General features: G+C 42.7%; 4 protein-coding genes across 5 annotated transcripts; 3 read left to right on the forward strand and 1 right to left on the reverse strand.

Annotated features, from left to right (window-relative positions):
• The first annotated feature begins 2,726 nt into the window (after positions 1–2,726).
• LOC115767869 (syntaxin-4) lies at positions 2,727–7,313 on the forward strand. The gene is made up of 7 exons (XM_030712229.1): positions 2,727–3,823; positions 4,846–5,058; positions 6,266–6,359; positions 6,433–6,675; positions 6,749–6,822; positions 6,882–7,130; positions 7,194–7,313. Exons 1-7 carry the CDS (start codon positions 3,791–3,793, stop codon positions 7,263–7,265), a joined length of 978 nt encoding a protein of 325 aa, XP_030568089.1. The 5' UTR covers positions 2,727–3,790; the 3' UTR covers positions 7,266–7,313.
• Positions 7,314–8,108: 795 nt separating this feature from the next.
• LOC115767870 (protein cramped) lies at positions 8,109–12,661 on the forward strand. Its single transcript, XM_030712230.1, has 7 exons — positions 8,109–8,177; positions 8,410–9,017; positions 9,089–9,292; positions 9,354–10,741; positions 10,813–11,197; positions 11,766–11,917; positions 11,982–12,661. The coding sequence occupies exons 2-7, from the start codon at positions 8,456–8,458 to the stop codon at positions 12,081–12,083; spliced, it is 2,793 nt and encodes a 930-aa protein (XP_030568090.1). The 5' UTR covers positions 8,109–8,177; positions 8,410–8,455; the 3' UTR covers positions 12,084–12,661.
• A 1,095-nt stretch (positions 12,662–13,756) lies between these two features.
• On the forward strand, positions 13,757–15,462 carry LOC115767864 (pyridoxal phosphate phosphatase). Of its 2 annotated transcripts, none has more exons than XM_030712222.1 (3): positions 13,757–13,922; positions 13,987–14,367; positions 14,428–15,462. In XM_030712222.1, exons 1-3 carry the CDS (start codon positions 13,908–13,910, stop codon positions 14,968–14,970), a joined length of 939 nt encoding a protein of 312 aa, XP_030568082.1. In that variant the 5' UTR covers positions 13,757–13,907; the 3' UTR covers positions 14,971–15,462. The 2 variants fall into 2 exon arrangements, with proteins under 2 accessions (XP_030568082.1, XP_030568083.1); XM_030712223.1 differs by having other exon boundaries at positions 13,759–13,922; positions 13,990–14,367; positions 14,428–15,460.
• A 72-nt stretch (positions 15,463–15,534) lies between these two features.
• Positions 15,535–18,062, reverse strand: LOC115767863 (phosphoglycolate phosphatase 2). The gene is made up of 6 exons (XM_030712221.1): positions 17,404–18,062; positions 17,213–17,294; positions 16,484–16,650; positions 16,287–16,421; positions 16,023–16,230; positions 15,535–15,953 (listed from the first exon to the last, which is right to left on the reverse strand). The coding sequence occupies exons 1-6, from the start codon at positions 17,470–17,472 to the stop codon at positions 15,640–15,642; spliced, it is 975 nt and encodes a 324-aa protein (XP_030568081.1). The 5' UTR covers positions 17,473–18,062; the 3' UTR covers positions 15,535–15,639.
• Positions 18,063–18,542: the final 480 nt, after the last annotated feature.

Below are 18,542 nucleotides of genomic sequence, written 5' to 3' on the forward strand. Positions count from 1 at the left end.
GTGATATTTTTGCCCGTGTGCCATTTATAGTTTTGCGTGTGCGAATTTAATCAAAAGTCAAAAGCATACGATACACAACAGGATGCACCAGGACATGCTGGGTGCGTGTGCCTATGTGTGTGTACGTGTGTGTGCGTGTGTGCGCGTATGTGTATGTGTGTATGCGTGTACATGTGCGTGTGCTGGCCCACATAAAAGCAAACACCAGCAAATAACTGCGAGCGTTGCGAGCGACGAGCACAAAAAGACTCATCAAAAACTCATAAATTTGCAATTTTCGACACATGACAAAATAAATTGTAAACAAAGCTGCGCTAAAGCATGAGCCGACAAAACAACAACAGCAACAACAATATTAACAACAGCAACAGCAACAACAGCAACATGAATAACAAACATAAAAACAAAGGCCTGCACACGGGGCGTATGAAAATATTTTTGAAATGTTGCCGTGCGTACAAAGCCGATGAAGCTAAAATGTGATGATAAAACTGATGTCGCAGCTGAACCTGATGCTGCTGCCGAAACTATTGCTGATTTCCATCATTCAAGCTAGAAAAAGTACTCAATCAGCCCAGGTTAGATACCTGCAACGTTTTGGCGTGTGATATAGTTTATAAATAATATTATGGAGACATTAAACATATGCATGCGAAAAACAAGTGCACATTGAATTGATCCCAGGTCGGGCTCGATTTAATTATCGAACCGACTTTCTGCCCTGCGGTTCGGTTTGTGAACCTCTTTTTGCCCCATACACAAGCCCACAGTTTGTTCTCAGGCTCATGCCTTGCCTTGTCATACGATAGTTTTATAAAAATAATTCAATTATTCATTTATATATGCCATAAATATTGCATAACGTTCATATTTCCGTAGAGTAATATCAACTGGTAAGGTTCGGTCTGGGTTCAATAAGGCTCAGCTATTTTTGTTGGCTGTTTAATGTTTGATCCATATTAAATACTACAATTAGGGGCTCGAACCAGTTCGGCTTAAGCCCAATTTGGGGCCATTTCCCATTTTTCCCATTTCAAGCAAAATATGGTTCACACACACACACACACTTTCGGATTCGAACCGGTTCGGCTTGAATCGTTATGAATTATAAGAACTTCAGATCTCCTCTGCTCACATCATCGATAAATATCGATAAAGAAACCCTTTTTTCCCAGTTAAGATAGTAAGACTTCCAACTACAGTTTCAGTTTACAGACAGAATAATCATAAATCTTTGTAGAATCTGAAAATTTGCAAATTCATCCAAAAACTGTAAGAATTTAATCTAAATGTTAAGTTATATAGAATTTTAATGGAGTCTTTCCCCCTTTCGCGCCCTCTCACTCCCTCTCTCTCTCTCTCTCTCTCTCTCTCTCTCTCCCTCGCAATCTCACTCTCTCGTTTCAGCTCCTATTCTCAGATTCTTCTGAAGCCTTTTTGTGATCTTGCAAGTCAGCTTTCACTTTGCTTGAATCATGAACAGCTATACGTCGTTTTTTTCTGCTTGTTTATACTCACTGAGTCATGTTCATATATAAAGTAAGCATATATAGTATCCGCATATCGAGCCCGACTTTCTTTGAATCAACGATCAGCGGAGTTCAACGTCGCTGCGGCTTAGCGCTGATAAATGAAAGTTTACATTGCGCGAATTGGACAAGGCGACGCTGCTGTTCGATTGGCAGTCGAGGGTAGGCACAACTATCGGATGCCCTGTATCAAATGTGTGTGCTGCAGTTAAATGGGACGTAGCTTAGATATCCATTTACCATTGGTTATGGCATTATAACAACAGGTCCAAACTAATAGATACCCTTTAAACAAGACTAAACTGCCTTAACGCCTAATACACACAAAAGACAGGGTATGCTGATCGGCTAGAGTATATTTATGAACAATTGCATTTTTGTGGTTTCGCAAAGTGCCTTCGCAGTACACAGCTAGTCATGCCCTGTTCGAGCAAAAAGCAAGCGTATGCATAATACTTTTTATTGAATTAAATATTTATGTTTAAATATACACATATATGCATATTTTGTCGTCTTGCTCGTCCGTTAGGCAACAATGACTTTCATTTAGAAGGCACACATACACATGCAAATAGAAGCACATGCATACATAGACAATGTATGCATGTATTATCACTCGATATCAATTTGCTCCTCGCACTGTTCCATTGTCGTAATTGGAATGCATTGAAATGTGAATTGTGACCCACGTTGTGTGCTTTTTGCTGGCAATTCGAGTACGAGAACGAGAATGAGAAATATAAATTTGCAGCGACGCCGTCGACGCTGGCGTCGTTGTCGACGTCGAGCTTGTGAGCGTTTTGCAACCGCAAGAGCAACAATAGCAACAATAAGAAAAAGTTCAACTAATTAGCGCAAGTGACTTTTGGAACCGTCGACGTCGACGTCGACGTCGGCGTCAGCGTCAGCGTCGGCGTCGCTACCTTCAATTGAACGGCGTCGTCGGTGTTGTTTTCGCTGCTTTTGTTGCTGTGGTTGCTGAACAGCTAAATGTTGTACTTGTAACAAAAAAAAAAAAGTGGCAATTAACACATATTTCATAGAGCGTCGCAACCGGTTCAATTTCTAGAACAGCCCCCGAAAAGTGCAGAGGGACAGACAGACATAATACATAACTTTATCTGTGTGTGTGTGTGCGTACGTACAACTGTAGGTACATGTATGTACCTACATATGTATGTATACATGTATGTATGTGTGTGTGCCTGTGCTAATCTTTAAATTGAAAGAAATCTCAGTGGCAGCTTCTGAAGCAGAGAAGCTATATGGAATATATTTCGCGACCGGCGCTTTTAGTTTGCAGGCGACATGCGGCGTGAAGAGAACTCAATAAGAAATAAATAAATATTATCAAAAAGCTTGTTGCAATAAATGAAATGTATCAATATTGTTGTCGCTTCCGCTCACTCTCGCACTCGCACTCGCGCTCTCTTTCGATCCGTTCAGTTTGGTTTTTTGTTGTATGGTAAATGGACGTCGTGAAACGTGCAACAGTCGATACAAAAATAAATTGCAGCCAACAAAAAGCCACTGCATACGCAAACACAAATACAAACACAGTGACAAATACAAATACAAATGCAAATGCAAATAGTATTACAAATACAATTGCAAATAAAGTGCTTAAAGCGCGATAAGGCAACACTTAATTACACACACACACACACACACACACGCACTCAACAACAACACACCTATACACACCCACATACTCCACACAAGGGCACCGCAAATATAACGCCGATAAGCACCGCTGCTTATCAGCTTTGATATTGTTCAAGCTTGCGGCGCTCGCCTCTGCTCACGCTCCCGCTCGCTCTCTCGGACTCTCTTCCTCACTCGTGCGCGTCACTCTCACGCGTAACTGTGCTGCTGGCAACAAAAGCATACGCACAGTTTAAGCACAGCTGTTGCCGTCGTGCAAGTGTCCCGAACGAAGAAGAAGCATCTGACCGCAGCTGCAGCAGCAGCAGCAGCAACAACAACAACGCACTCAGGGCGCAGCTTAACACTCTGCCATTGTCGATTATGCAAAGCAACAACAACTGTCGTTTATAAATGAATTCGTGTTTATCCTAGTGCACATGAAAAGCAATTAAAACAAGTGCTCTAAAACAATAACAACTATATACATAAATACATAGAAAAGCAAACGTATCGCGTCTCTGCTTACAAAATCAACGCTAAACTGGGACTACAACAACAAGAACAATCTTACAACACTATCAACTTCAGCACTATACAACACAGAGAGAAACACAATGGCTAGAGATAGGCTGCCAGAGCTTTTGCAGGTAAGTTTAAGTGTAAATTGTTTTATTTTTGCAGTGAGCGAACGTTTTCAAGTGGCTTCGATAGTTGCTGTGGAAGCGAGAGAGAGTGTAGCGTTCGATTGAAAGTGTAGCTTATTGGGCAAATACAGTGTGGCAAAATGCTAAAAGAAAAGAAAGATGAGCGAAAAAGTATTGCAAAAGTCCTGCTAGAATTTAATTAATTGAATTCCCCAGGCATTGTCAATCGTTCTTCTGGAAGATAGTGTGGCTATGCTCTAGAGAATAATTGCAAGCAGGTATGGTTATTAACATGCATAGCATGCATTATTTAAGCTTTTTGCATGTCTAAGCCTAAAACTGGTTACTCTCCATTTGCCTGCTGAAACGAGCAAAATACAGTACCCTCAGCCTACAAAGGACTCGCATATGAAGCTTTTGCAGCGCGTTCAACAAATACACTTCGATTTTCGGCTCAACAAGTTTGCGTTCATCAGGCCTCAGTATGCTGCTCGCATTGTATGCTAGCTCCATTTTGTTACACGCATTCATTTCGCCGGCGTTTACAAACACTACGCGACATTCCGCGTCCGGCGCTAACACTAGCTCGCCATTTTGGAAGCGAGTGGTTGGGGTACGTGAGAGACGTGTTGTTTTTGTTGGTTTTGGGCCCTTATCAGCTTGCACCTAGATTGCCGACAGATAAGAGCGATAAAGTAGCCCATGAGGGGCTATCCCCAAGCCCGCACGGTCGTTCAATTCCAATTTGTTGGCCAGCTTTTATTATTCATTACGCTACCAGATTGCGCATTTCGCACCCGCGCCCGCCCCCAACAACACAGCATGTGAGAGAGCAGATCGCTGGCGAAAAACAAAAAAAAAACAAAAAAAACAAAAAATAAAAGGAGAAAACAGCTTCAAATTGAAGCACGAAGTTTTAGTTAGAGTTGCGTCGGCGTCGCTGCAGCAGCGATGCTCGAAAACAATTTTGTTTTTGTCGAGCTCGAACCGTTAACTGTTTAAGCATTTTGTTAACTGTTTTGCAGAGCTCGCTCAGCGCCAACTCAACGTCTTCGTCCTCGAACGGTTCATTGTTGCTCAACGTTTACAACGCGACCACCGAAACGCTCGGCAACAACAACAACAACAACAACAACAGCAACAATAGCAACAACAGCAACAACGGCAACAGCGACAACAACAAGGATCGCAGCAAAATGTCGCAACAGGGTACCAATGTGGATGCTATACTGAATCCGGTAAGTCTGTGCCTGTGTGTGTGTGTGTGTATATATATATTACGTGACACCTACATATGTATATGTGTTAATAAATCAAATTAAAGCACAAATACAAATAAACTTAAATGCAAATAAAAAAAATGTAAGCAATTAATTAAAGTAAATAATAAAAATATGTAAAATTAACAAATGAATAAAAACAAAATTCAAAAGTCGTGCGTGTTGTAATAATACCGCACCCATCCAACTCCCATCTCTAGTGGGAACAGCATACAAACCGGAACCTAGAATAATAACTGTAACAATGCTTTCTCACCCCGATTTGTGGCTCGTGCCGTGTTGAGTATACTCCGACACGGTACCATCTCTTCTATTGTGGACATCAAACAAACCAACTGCTTTGATTCGAAATGTTTATCATACGTTTTTCATGTTGACGGCCGCATGAATCAGCGACGTCGTCAATAGCAATAGCAGCGCATTACTTCATCGTCGAACCCGTGATAGGCAAAATGGCTTACAGCAGCTTCTAATTAATTAAATACATACAGACATATTTATCAACATCTAATCTAATTATATTTGTATGCCATTAAACTGGGACTTAACACCCCACCCCCAAGCACCCACCAACAATGCTGCGCCTAACAAATACAAATCTCCAGCGGAGAGTCCAAATCAAGAGATTACAGCTAGCAACTGCTTGAAGCACTCATAAAGTATAACAACTCCAAAAGTTGAATGAACCAGCAAATCAGCATGCGCTACAATCTTTGATACCCCGTTATGAAAAGCGAGAAATGTCCGTTGCACTGTCCAACCGTGTCGGATCCAGTTTGAAACACTTTAGAACACTAAAAAAAAGTATTTTAGACTGACATCTTGACCGCACGAACGGTAACTGCAGCACTTCCACTTTACCGCCTACATATTGGATAAGAAAGTTCTTCATTGCTTGATTTAATTCAAGTTGATTAATATATAAATCGACTTGGTCTGAAAGTGGTTTTGTAGTCTTATTAACTTCGTTTGGTCTAGCTAAATAAATATTGTCTCTCAACTAATTTGACTAATTTTCAGAGAAAAGAAAGATCAGATGATAATATCGTCCTATATCAGTAAATAACAACTGTTCTTTCTTTATTTTGTTGAATCCAATATACATTTGATGACTTATTCAACACCATATTTTGCATCTTATTAACTTTCCAACACTCATTTACAGTATTCGGAAATACGACATCAGCTCTCGCAAATCGCTAACAATCTGGAGGCTATGGACCGTATGTCCCAGACAATCCATTTGCGCACCTTTAGTGGTAGGTACAGTTTATACATATTTATAGAAACATTCGCAGTTGCCAATTAATGTGTTTTGCACTCTTCGCACAGAGAACGAAATGGATGAGCTGCACAACAGGAACCTGCGCCTGGGCAATCAGCTAATGAACCGCTTCAGGGAGTTCAAAGCGAATCTGCCGCCAGAGACTGACTACAGCCTGGAGGCCCGCATGAAACGTACCCTATTCTATGGCCTTTACCAGACCTATATCAATCTGTGGCAGAAAAACGAACTATTCTTGCAGAACTACGAGACGAAGGTGAAGAAGAACCTGCGCATGCATTCCAAGATCAGTGAGTAAATAGCAGGGACATGTAAATAATCAACTTGAAATTAATATCAGAACTCCAATTCCAATTTGTATAGTCAATGCGGAGGCCAGTGAACAAGAGATCGAATTGCTGATCGAAAACAAAACAACAAAACTCTTTGTAGACAATGTGAGTCGTTGCATGCGGCGTTAATCATTAACTAAGCTGACTTTGTAAAGTTCATTTAGATACTGCAAGAGACAGATAAGGAACGGCAGACGCTGCGCGATCTCATGGATCGTTTCAATGAGCTTCGAAAATTGGAGAAATCCATTGAGGATGTTCATGCACTTTTTATGCGTATTCAGACACTCGTCATGGAGCAGAGCGAAACGATACAGCGGGTGGAGTTCCATGCAAATCAGGCCACCCTGTACACCGAGAAGGGCGGCAATGAGCTCGACAAGGCCAAGGAGTACCGGGAGAAAGCGCGCAAGGTGCGTTTAATTTAATCGTCGGATACAGTAATTGGAATTTCTTTACGAATCATTTTTTTGCAGAAAAAAATAATGCTCATTGCTATACTCGTTGCAGTTGTGTTAGTTTTAATAATCATCGGTATTTATTTGTGATGCACATAAGCGCAAAACTATTTTTTGTTTTCTTTTTTTTTTTAATTGCCTTTAAGCCAAATAAAATAGTTTTGTTAAGCGATTTGCATTTAAACTGGCCGGGCGTTTTCAAATGCCTTACTCACCACACCATGTCTTGGCGGTCACACAGGGTTGCATTTAGTAAGGCTGTCAATATTACGGTGCTATCGATGCAATGCTGCGTATTGCCGTCAGCTGATAGTTGTTTACACAAAATAACTGTTGCCTTTTGAATGTGTTGGCGAAAATTGAATAACTTTCCGCAATGACAAGTACCAATTTTCTGATAATTTGTGGCTCAGTTAGTATTGTTAATTGCTGCTCATCCGCGATGTTACAGTTTTTAATACATTTGACAGGCAATGTGTCGATTATGTAAATAGGACTGTACGGTAAGTAACGAGAGTAAGTATGCACTTATGTTAAACTGTTTTCTTATATTTTTAATTATATGTTAAGTATATGTTGAAAACTGACTGTTAGATTCACGTAATGTAAATCTATCTATGCTGTGTTATGTTACTATGTCTAGTGAGCTAAGAGGAAAATACAATGCTACCAATGTTTTTACGTGACATTGTTTGAGCAATATTGAAAGTATGAAGAATTATTAAGCTCAAAACCAAGTCATTTGTTGAAAACTTATAAAGTAAGTAAGTAATTCAAACGCAAAATATGCAAAGCACACGCATAATCACAAACGTAAACGCAAACTGAGCAACGTAATCTTGAACTTAACATAGCTATGTTAGGCGCATGTTAACGACCAAAATAAGCATAACCGCGACTTAACATAACATTATACGCTCCTCTAAATGCAAAACAATGAAGATAAATAAGACCCAAAACGACAACAAAACACACGCAAAATAATTAATTTCTGCATTTTGGGTAAGTGCGCAATAGAGTGCAATTTAACAAGTGGCCAAATAACAACAAACAAATACGAAAAACTAAAAAAAAAACAACGATAGACCAATCAACTTCTTGACCCATTGGCGAGCGCCATTTTTTCGCTGGCGTCGTGCAAAGTTTACTATTTAAGCGCTAATATCTAGGAATTTCCCAACGCTATTTGTGGACAAACAATTGTCACTTGTCAATTATTGATAATTACTTGCAGCCTGTCGGTTAGCCGTGGTGGGGGCAGCCAGTGCCAGTGGCATAAAATGGAAGACAACGCCAACATGTGTAAGAATGTCAAGTTTGCGGCCGAGCCTGTTGTTGTCGTCACGGAAGCAGCCGCAAGCGCAGTCGCATCCGCAACGAATGCATCCACAAGCAATGGCAAGGGTGTGCAGTGCAAGCTGGCGCCAGTTGCCAGCTCCGCTGAGCCCGAGGAGCTGCTCGGTTCGGTTACCACACAGAATTGCCCGGGCACACGGGCGAGCGCGCGTGTCATACAAAAGATGAAACTAGATCTGACGCGTCCGATGACGCCGCCACCGCCGGAGCGTGAGCACACCAAGAAGGAGGAGAAGGCCACCCAGAAGACGCCGTCACAGTTGCGCGCCGCCAACAAAACGACTTGGACAAATCTGGAGCGTAATTGTTTCTTTGATGCGCTCAACGAATATGGCAAGGATTTCGAGGCAGTGGCCAACTGCATCAATGCCAAACTGAAGCGACGCAACACTAGCACCGATTACAGCTTCAAGACCAAGGACCAAGTGCGCCAGCATTATTATCAAACATATCACAAGATTGGCAAATATGTCCGCTTCACGGATGGTAAGCATGTCCAGGAATTTGACGCCCCCGCCCCCTACCTAACTAACATTTCCAATTATGGCTTGCCCCAGAGCTTAAGAAGCTTGCCCAGGAGCTGTACACGCTGATTAACTATGGTGAAATGAGGCGCAAGCTGCAGTTTCTCTCTGAGAAGCATTTCATGAAACTGAAGCAGCTCATTTATCAGGGACACATCACCGTGCGCTGCAAGGGCAAGAATATACGCATCAAGACGCCCTCCTGCAAGGCGCTGCGTCGTCTCAATCAGTTGGATGGTGAGTCGACTTAAACGAATTAACACAAACTCCATGCTAATTACCGCGGGAAACCACCTAGATACCTTGGAGGACATACGCTTGCCCAGTAAAATTGAGGTGCTGGTTAATCCGGCGAACATTGAGGCGTTTGGTCGCGTTCAGGCGCTGGCACAGAATCCACGCAGTCGCGTCATTGTGCCGCTGCACAAGAAGCTGTTTAGCTTTATTAAAATGTTTCAGTATAAATGGCGCAGCGCTGACGCTAGGCTTGCGGAGGAGCAGCTGCTGCCGCCCAGTGGCACTGGCGCCGGCAACACAGACCCGCCCGAGCCCTTGACGGAGCCGTTGATTTGCTTTTTACCCAAGCCAGGCGTGCCCATACATCGTCCGCTGCTCAGCATTACGGCGTATTTAAGCAGCGTCAACATATGCCTGACCGCCTACGAGGAGCGTTTGGGCGTCAAGGTGCACAGCGAGACGCTGAACAGCGCAGCAGCTGCGGCCGCTGCCAGCGCCAAGCGTGCGCGAACCGAGAGCGGCTCAGAGAAACGTTCGCCTGAAGCCAAAAAGCTCAAGCCTCTGACCAGTTCAGCTCAAGAAAAGCCTTTGGATGAACTGACAGAGGCCAGCAATAATGTCAAGGTGGAGAGCAACAGCGGCGACGAGATTAGCGAGGAGATCAATGAGCTGCTCAGTGTAAAAACCGAGGGCGAGACAGTTGAGCAAACTGCCAGCACAAGCAGCACCAGCAGCAATCCCATAACAATCGCTGCTCCACCGCCGCCAGCACCGACCCCAGCCCCCGCAGCAGCACCAGCTCCAGCCCCAACACGTACCAAACGTAGCGAAGGCTTCGGTGCTGGGGGTGGTAAAGGCGGCAAGGCTGCTGCAGCGCGCAACTTTAAGCCGCTGCTCAGCGATGATGTGATCAAGCGCATACGCAAGGGCTGGACGATATCCAATTCGGCGGATATAACCATTGGCGATTTGTATGTGGTGCTGGGTCAGGACTCCAAGTTGGAGCTAGAGTATTACTGGTGTGAACTGGAGCAGATTACGCCGAGCGGCGCCACAGCCGTCAACACAACGAGCACAACGTCGTCGTCCTCCTCATCAACATCGCTGCCCTACAATACCAATGACTGTGATAGCGTGGAACGCGTTAAGGCGATCACAACGGCCACGGTTAGCAATAAGCTGAAGCACCTGCTCCTGGTTGCCAATCTCAGCGAGCGTGTGCGCAAACGTCAATGCAATTGTGGCCACAGTTGCGATCGCAAACGCGATTTAATCACCAAGGCGCAATGGCTCAGCAATCTGGCGAGCGCTGGTACGGCAACTGGCGCTGGGCCTGCATCGGCAACTGCAACATCAACGGATGGCAATGAGGTCATCTTTCGCACGCCCATGCTGCCAGTACGCAGGCCCATGGTCAATGTTATTGATCCAGTGCGCCAATTGACCAAGGTGCTCAAAATGCAACAAACAAATTTATTAACTACTTTCTATATTAATCGAATTTGCATTTTATATTGCAGCTCACTCGCCAGAAGATGTCACGTCAGGTTCTGGTGCAGCGTTGCCTCTTGCCGCCATCTTCAGTTGCCCAACCATACGATCTGCTCAGCCTGCGCAATCTGCAAAACGGTCTCTTTGAGCCCATCGAACGCGTCAGTAGCAGCAGTGGACTAACTACTCTATTGTCCAAACTTGGGTCCAATAGCGGCGTCAGTCAGCGGCAGCAGCAGCAGCAGCCCGAAGTCGAAGATCACAGCAGCAGTAACAACAACTACAATAGCAGTGACGGCAGCGGCGTTCCCATCACAGGCCCGGATATGCCCGATTTGGAATTCTCTGTGGAGGCGACAACGCTGCCAGCCACAAGCACCACGCTGCCAGAGGACGCCCAAGATGAGAGCACCAGTAAGCTGAGCAAATTATATATACACCTTAAGTATGGGATAACTTGTACAACGACTAGTCTCTACGGCTGTCTCCATTTTGTTCCGTTCGTAACTGCTCAAATTTGGACTTTGATTTAAGATCCGAGCAATGTAAATTGTCTGAATCCCTCTCATGAGTACATAGCTTTTGTCAATTTACCCGCTTGTGTCGCAATAATAATGATGAGGGAGATGAGCAAGAGAGCCGATCTATTGAGGCTGAAGCTCCGTTAGTGTGCTCGAGCTCCCTTATGACGGGAAGCAGTACTCTTGCTGAAGAAGCCATATTCTGAGCTGAGGCAACAAACTCCGCCTAGATGCTTCCTACAAGTAAATCCGTATATATTTACATTTGGACTTTGCCTGTGCATAGTCTATCTCTTTTCATTCTATTGTGTCAAGACATAAGAAATACTATAAGAGCTGAAAGCTTTTTGTACAATAGAATATACAAATGTTGTAAACTGTGTAAAAATATGCACACCATTTCATTTAACCTATGCTAACGACAACAAATATCGAAATAATGATTATCCTTTGCTGTGCAGCACAAAACTTTTTCAATGGCAGCGTCAGTCCGATGCATTTGTTGCGCGACTCCACATCGAATTCACGCTGGCTGGAGGAGAACATCAATGACTTCTCGCTGACCAGCCTGCTGGGACATCTGGATGACTTTGATGCCACGCGCGATATACTGGTGAGTGCGATGTTTAGATGACTGATTAAAGCAATCCTAAAACGAAACAATCGTCTCAATGCAGGACCCTTCATCGAGCATGTCGGTGATCAGTGAGAGCAGCGTCGATTATCGTCACAAGTTTCAGGAAATTTCGGCCCTGCTGCAGCAGCAGGAGAAGGATTAACATCTGTGTTTTGCTGTCAATCCCAAAAACCTGCGCGGGCTACCTTGCGGACCACTAAATCCACACAATGTTGTCGCTCCTAAATTCGTTTTGCAGAGTATTCTTCTAGTTATTTATCATTTTTTATTTTTAAACGTGCCCACACACAATATTCAATTCCAAGCAAAATGAGAAAGAAACGATAATACTACTCACCCATTTTAATACGGATATTATTAATTTTAATTGAAACATTTACAATTTTATATACTTAACCAACAACCTTCTTACCGCTGCACTAAGCCTTGTGATGTTGAATTTGTTCTTTTACTATTAATATTATACCCTTAAGCATATACACATGCTCGATATTTATTTCATATATATGTACGCTAAGTATTACAGAATCTACTCAGATTGTTTTATGTTCTAGTTACCTCGATAAAGTAGTATAGTTTCTTTATTCCCGCTTTTTTTTTTTTTTTTTTGTTGGTTGTAGCTAATAGTTCAGGATAGTTAGTTACTAGATAAGTTGTATTGTAGTGTAATACGAAATATGCATATAAATATAATAAATAACAGTTTATTCTGTATATATCCCCAGAGAAAATGTATTTCATTTGTAACAAACGGAATAATAAAATGTATCATGTTTTCAACTGTTATAAATATTTATATTTATCAAGTAGTAGAGAATTATAAGAGAATATTATTGATGATAAGGCAAAGAAAGGAAATCGAATTTTGAAAGTATCAGTATTTATGTTAATCTTAAGCTTATGAAATTATTTAAAAACATTATTCTGCATATTTTGAATTAAGACTCGTATCTATTTTAGGCTAACAGCGCGAATCGGTTTCATAACGGTTAAAGAATCGTTAAACATTTGTAATAGGGTTGTCACTTGAGAAAATAGGTTATACCGGATATTACAAGACCAAGTACAACATGTTTAAATACATATGTACATACGTATAAGAGTAACTTGTAAATTATTTGAAAGCATATACATATATATTTATCTATTTTCTTTTAGTTATTTCTTAAGTAGCTTGTATATTTTAAGTATTTGGGCAGCTTAAGCAAGTTGAAAATACTCAAAGATTATTAAAAATTCAAAAATATAAACATTTCATCACAACATTTAACTTAAACTCATTGACGAAAAGCACTCGATTTTGTAACAAAAAAAAAGTCTAATAATAAAAACAAAGTTATTTGATACATTTACAATGCACGTGGCAACCATGGTCATAACTTATCTTCTAACACGTATCTGATTGCTAAATATATACATATGTACATACATATGAATGTATGTATGTATGAACGCGATTTACACTTGGATTTATAACCCTGTTATTCATTTCCCATTCATTCAACTGGCTGTTTATGTACATACATACATGCATATGTATGTATAAATATATGTAAGCATGCATCAGTTACATTTCTAGCTACTGCCATTTCCAGCTAAAACGCTAGCTCATCTGCTGTTCTAACGGTACATACGCATGTGCATGTGTATGTGTATCGGTATCTGGTACACACAATGTTGTGGGTGCAAGCAGCGAGAGTAACCATAGAAAGCGAGAGGGAGAGAGAGAGATAAGCGACAGCAGCGTTTTTCGTTATTGGTTTTGTTTTGATATTGAGCGGTGACAACGCCGGCGTCTGCGTCTTCGTTTACCCCTGCAAAGTGTTAATCATTTTTTATTTTGCAGTGTTTAGTTTTATGAGGCGTTAGTCGAGTTCGTCACATTAGTTGAGTGGCGGACGTTCCAGCGACAGCCTCGAGCAGCAGCAGAAGCACCAGCAGCAGAAGAAGAAGTATTGGCAGCAGCATGACAAACAAAAGCGTAAGACGTTAGCTTTGGTTGCCAGCTATTGGGATTAATCTAATCATATGGTTATCTATTTAAGCAGCCGCAGCACATTTTGAAGCTCAGCGCTGAGCAGCGACGCCGCTTTGTTGACTCCTTCGATCGGGTGTACAGTGACATAGATGGAGTTATCTATACCCTGAAGGTGAATGTGCCCAATGCCGACCAGGCCTACGCGGCCCTGAAGCGTGCCGGCAAGCAGCTCACCTTTGTTACGAACAACAGCGCGCGCACCGTTGACGAAACTGTGAAGCGTTTTGCGAAGGCCAACATGCAGGTGGAACCAGAGCAAATCTGGCATCCGGCTCAGACAATGATCTACTATTTGCAAAGCATCAAATTCGAGGGTCTTATCTACATCATAGCCTCGCCTCAGTTCAAGACGGTGCTGCGCGAGGCGGGCTACCAGCTTATCGATGGCGTAAGTAACAAGTGCTTCGGCAATCTTTGAGAGAATCGTTCTAAATCCTCATGTGTTTAGCCCAACCAGTTCATTGATGACACCTATGAGGATTTGGCACGCAATATTTTTGACAAGCAGCCGGTGCGCGCTGTCGTCATCGATGTGGACTTCAATTTGACCGCGCCCAAAATGTTGCGCGCCCATCTCTATTTGCGTCATCCCGATTGCCTGCTGCTCTCCGGCGCCACAGACCGTTTGTTGCCCGTGGCAAAGGGTGTCAACATCATTGGACCCGGCGCCTTTGCCTCCGTTCTGGTCGAGGCCAGCGGCAAGCAGCCCACGGTTCTGGGCAAACCGGGACGCGCTCTGGGCGATATGCTGATCCAGCAGCACAATATTACCGTGCCCAGTCGTGTGCTCATGATCGGCGATATGCTTGCCCAGGATGTGCACTTTGGCCGTATGTGCGGATTCCAAACGCTGCTCGTTCTCACCGGCGGCTGTACGCTCGACCAGCTCCAGGCGGAGACCTGTCCTGAACATCTGCCCGACTACTATGCCGACAGCATCGCCGATTTCATTCAATTGCTTGCCGACATCGCGCCCAAGGCGCATGTCTGAGGCCCACTACACTATACACCATAAGCATTCGGGATTGGGGCACGTAACTGTAATCTGTAAACGGTTAAGGGTTCAGGTGTGGTAGACATCATAGGTATATAGGCAGATTCGGAACGTAACCATCATTGTGGTTGATCTATGCAACTATTGCATTCTGTTCCAGAAACCAACAATAATTCTGTTTAATTTGACATAGTTTTATTTAATTGAGATATGCAAATATCGTAAGCGTTAGTCCAACTAAAAATACCCCCAATAATACTCCAAGATTTGCATAAGAATCGAACCATTTTTGTTAACGCAAATGTTACAATTAAATGCGATTTGCTGCCTTGAGTATTGCCTCATAGAAATCATTTGTTATAGTTAAGTAAAATCATGGAATGTTTGGTTCTTGCTCCTGCAATTCATTTGTTTATTATTTACATTATTTTTTATTGATTAACAAATAAGAGATTCACTTGCCGAGTAAGTCGAGCATCTGGAAAATGTTTATAGACAAGTCAAGAAGTTTTTATGTTTATGTTATAAGAACGATTTATATATATATATATATATATATGTATGCAATTTATTGGCTTCAAGGGATCTACTTGAGCTATTTATGTTTAAAGCAATACAGTGCATAACGTAAGTATGCCTATTTGGAATTAGTTTTTGTTTATGCCATTAGTTTATCAACGTGCCGCAAATATCACCCAGGCAGTCGCTTACGTAGTCGGGCATATGGGCGTGGCCCGGAGACAGGCTGGCCACGTCCGCTTTGCTGCTGCCGCCGGTGAGGACCAGCAGCGTCTGATAGCCGCTGGCGCGCGCAAATCCAATGTCACTGGCTAGACTGTCGCCGATGAAGAGCACTCGGTTGGCTGGCACTTGGGCGTGGTGCTGGCGCAACAGCTGACGCAGCGCCTCGCCCGGCTTGCCCAGCACCGTGGGCTGGCGGCCAGTGGACTGGGCGACAAGGTCGATAAAGGCGCCGGGTCCTTGAAGGAAACACAGTTATATATGTAGAATAGAATAGAATGCAAGTGGAAATGAAAATAAATTCCTACCAATGATGTCGCCGGCGCCGAAGGGTATTAGCGCATCGGCAGCGCCGGCCAGGAACAAACAGTTGGGATTCTTTAGCTGAAACTGGGCGTGCATCAGCTTGGTCGCAGTCAGATTAAAGTCCACATCAATAATGACAGCCTGCACGGGCTCCCCGCCAAAGATGGACTGGTGCAGCTCTCCCAGGCTCTTGATGATAAGACCCTCGCGCTGGCAGGCAAAACCGTTTGAGCCAAGTATCTATCAACGCCAGCAAAGCAACTCACCTCCTCGGTTAGACGAAAGCCCGCATCGCACAGCAGCTGCCTAAAGGGCGGCGTGGCCAGGCAGTAGATGAGCCCCTCAAAGCCAATGGCCTTGAGATGATCGCAAATGGTCTGTGCCGGATGCACAATCTGTTGCTGCTCGGAAGAGGGATTCAAAACCAAGTCGCAGCCAACTTATTGGATCACCTGGGACTAACCTGGTCTATATGCAATGCCGCTTGCTTGGCGAACTTTTGCATATGCTCCTCCACGGAGCTGATGCTGTTATTGGTCACAAAGGTGAGCTGTTTGCCACGACGCTGCAGCTCCCCAATGGCCTGTGCCGAGCCGGGTATAAAGTCGCGCAGTGTGTACCAGACAACACCTGCGAAATAGGGGGCAATGGCCACAATGAGATCTCTGGTTTTCGCTTGTAAGTATGGTAAATTTTCTTGATATTGTTTTGATTTCAGTGCTGAAAAACGTAGCAATTGGCTTTTGAATTTTGTAACCGAAAAAAAAAACTTGAAAATCGAACTGAATCTTCAGGCCAAAGAATGCAGAACTAGTAAATGGGTTTTATTTTCTCTTTGCTATGCAAATCTTTTGGTACATCACTTTAAAAACTGAGACTTATTAACAGTTCACGTCCAGTTTCTTCAATTTACTTGATTTGCTTACCGTCCAGTGTTGGCAAACGGAAAAAATGCCGTTTGAAACACGTTCGAATGCAATCTATTAGCTTTTTACGACTTAAATCGGACAACTAGGTAATATTTTCTGTATAATATTACGGATATAAGTTCTCTATGAAATCCAAGTCCAATTTACTCAAAACGTTAGATCTAATCAAAAACCGGCCCTCATCAAATGTGAGATTCGGAACAAACGCACACAACTGTATCTGTATCTGCATACTATATAGTATTTATGCATAAAGAACAAACCATCGCAATCGCAGAAAACGACATCAAAGGAATCGAAAAACTCTTCACGTTCCGCTGCGCTCAGTTGCTTGATGACTTTCGGCTGATTATGAATTGGAATTGGAAATAAATGGAAAATAGGATTAGCTGCTGAAAATTATCCGCGCGATAGCAATTTGGCTTAGCTGCGGGGCAGCATCTCGTCAACTCACGGAAGTGGGGCTCATTTTATTGTTGTGACAGCGCCAGAAAGTGATCGGATCGATGCAAATGCGGTTCATAGTTGAAAGATTCGTTAGATACGGTTAGGTTTATTTTTAGTTTTGTTATTTCTATTTTTTTTTTTTTTTTTTATGCCAAATGTGGCTTATGCAAATTCCATGGAAGCGTTACGCCGACAAATTCGAAGCTAAGCCCCAGTGTGTGTCCAACTATAAAGCTCGACTGGCCAAAGACAATTGACTGAGCGAGCTGCGCTGTGGGGTCTGGGGACGCAGTCGGCTTTGGCCACGGCATCCATTTCAATTGAGTTGCAAACGATTTGATTAGCACCAGACGCTACCTGATCTTAGCATCTAAACTGGCCCGACTCAAACTGGAGCGAAGTGTTCTGTGTCAGTCCGCTTGATATGCCTCAATTGTTGATATCCACATTTCAGCGGGTGTCGCCGCCAATTGCTGTGCGATAGTCGCCTTGCATTCAGTTCCAATTGATTTGACACCATATTGCTATTCAATATCACGCTTCATATAATGTCTAGCTGAGCTTCCGGCTCACTGACCTGTAGCACTAGGGCATACGTTACACAAGATAAACATTACGACGCATTTGCTATTTCTTATTATGGACACATACATATGTGTTCCATCCATTTATTCCATGGACCTTTCAGGCTATTAACTGGCTGATCTACAAACAATTTTAGAACCATTTTACAGAGCGCGAGTTACATTCCCAATATTCAAACACAAATCATTTCAATTTATATAATTTTAATTTATTTTCGTTTTTTTGTTTTCTTACAATTCTTAATTCATGTTTTTTAATCTCTTTCCATTTTAGTTTTGTAAATTGTTATCAATGCTGTGTGTAAATGTACATTAGAACATTCTGTACATCGCAGCACATCTCTTGCTCTGTATATAAATATGTTTATCAAAATAATAAAATATATATACTATTTCGTATTGTTATTTTAATTGCATTTCTTGTTGTATAAAACATTTATGCAGTGTGTGCTGGTGGTGCGGGGCAAAGGTAACAACAGATACAGATACAGATACAGATACAGATACAGTTACAGTTACAGATACAGATACAAGACACAAACCGATTGTAACGAGCAGAATC

The sequence above is a fragment of the Drosophila novamexicana genome, unplaced genomic scaffold (genome assembly GCF_003285875.2).
Source record: "Drosophila novamexicana strain 15010-1031.04,08,12 unplaced genomic scaffold, DnovRS2.1 tig00001466-arrow-arrow-pilon, whole genome shotgun sequence".
Taxonomy (NCBI): Eukaryota; Metazoa; Arthropoda; class Insecta; order Diptera; family Drosophilidae; genus Drosophila; species Drosophila novamexicana.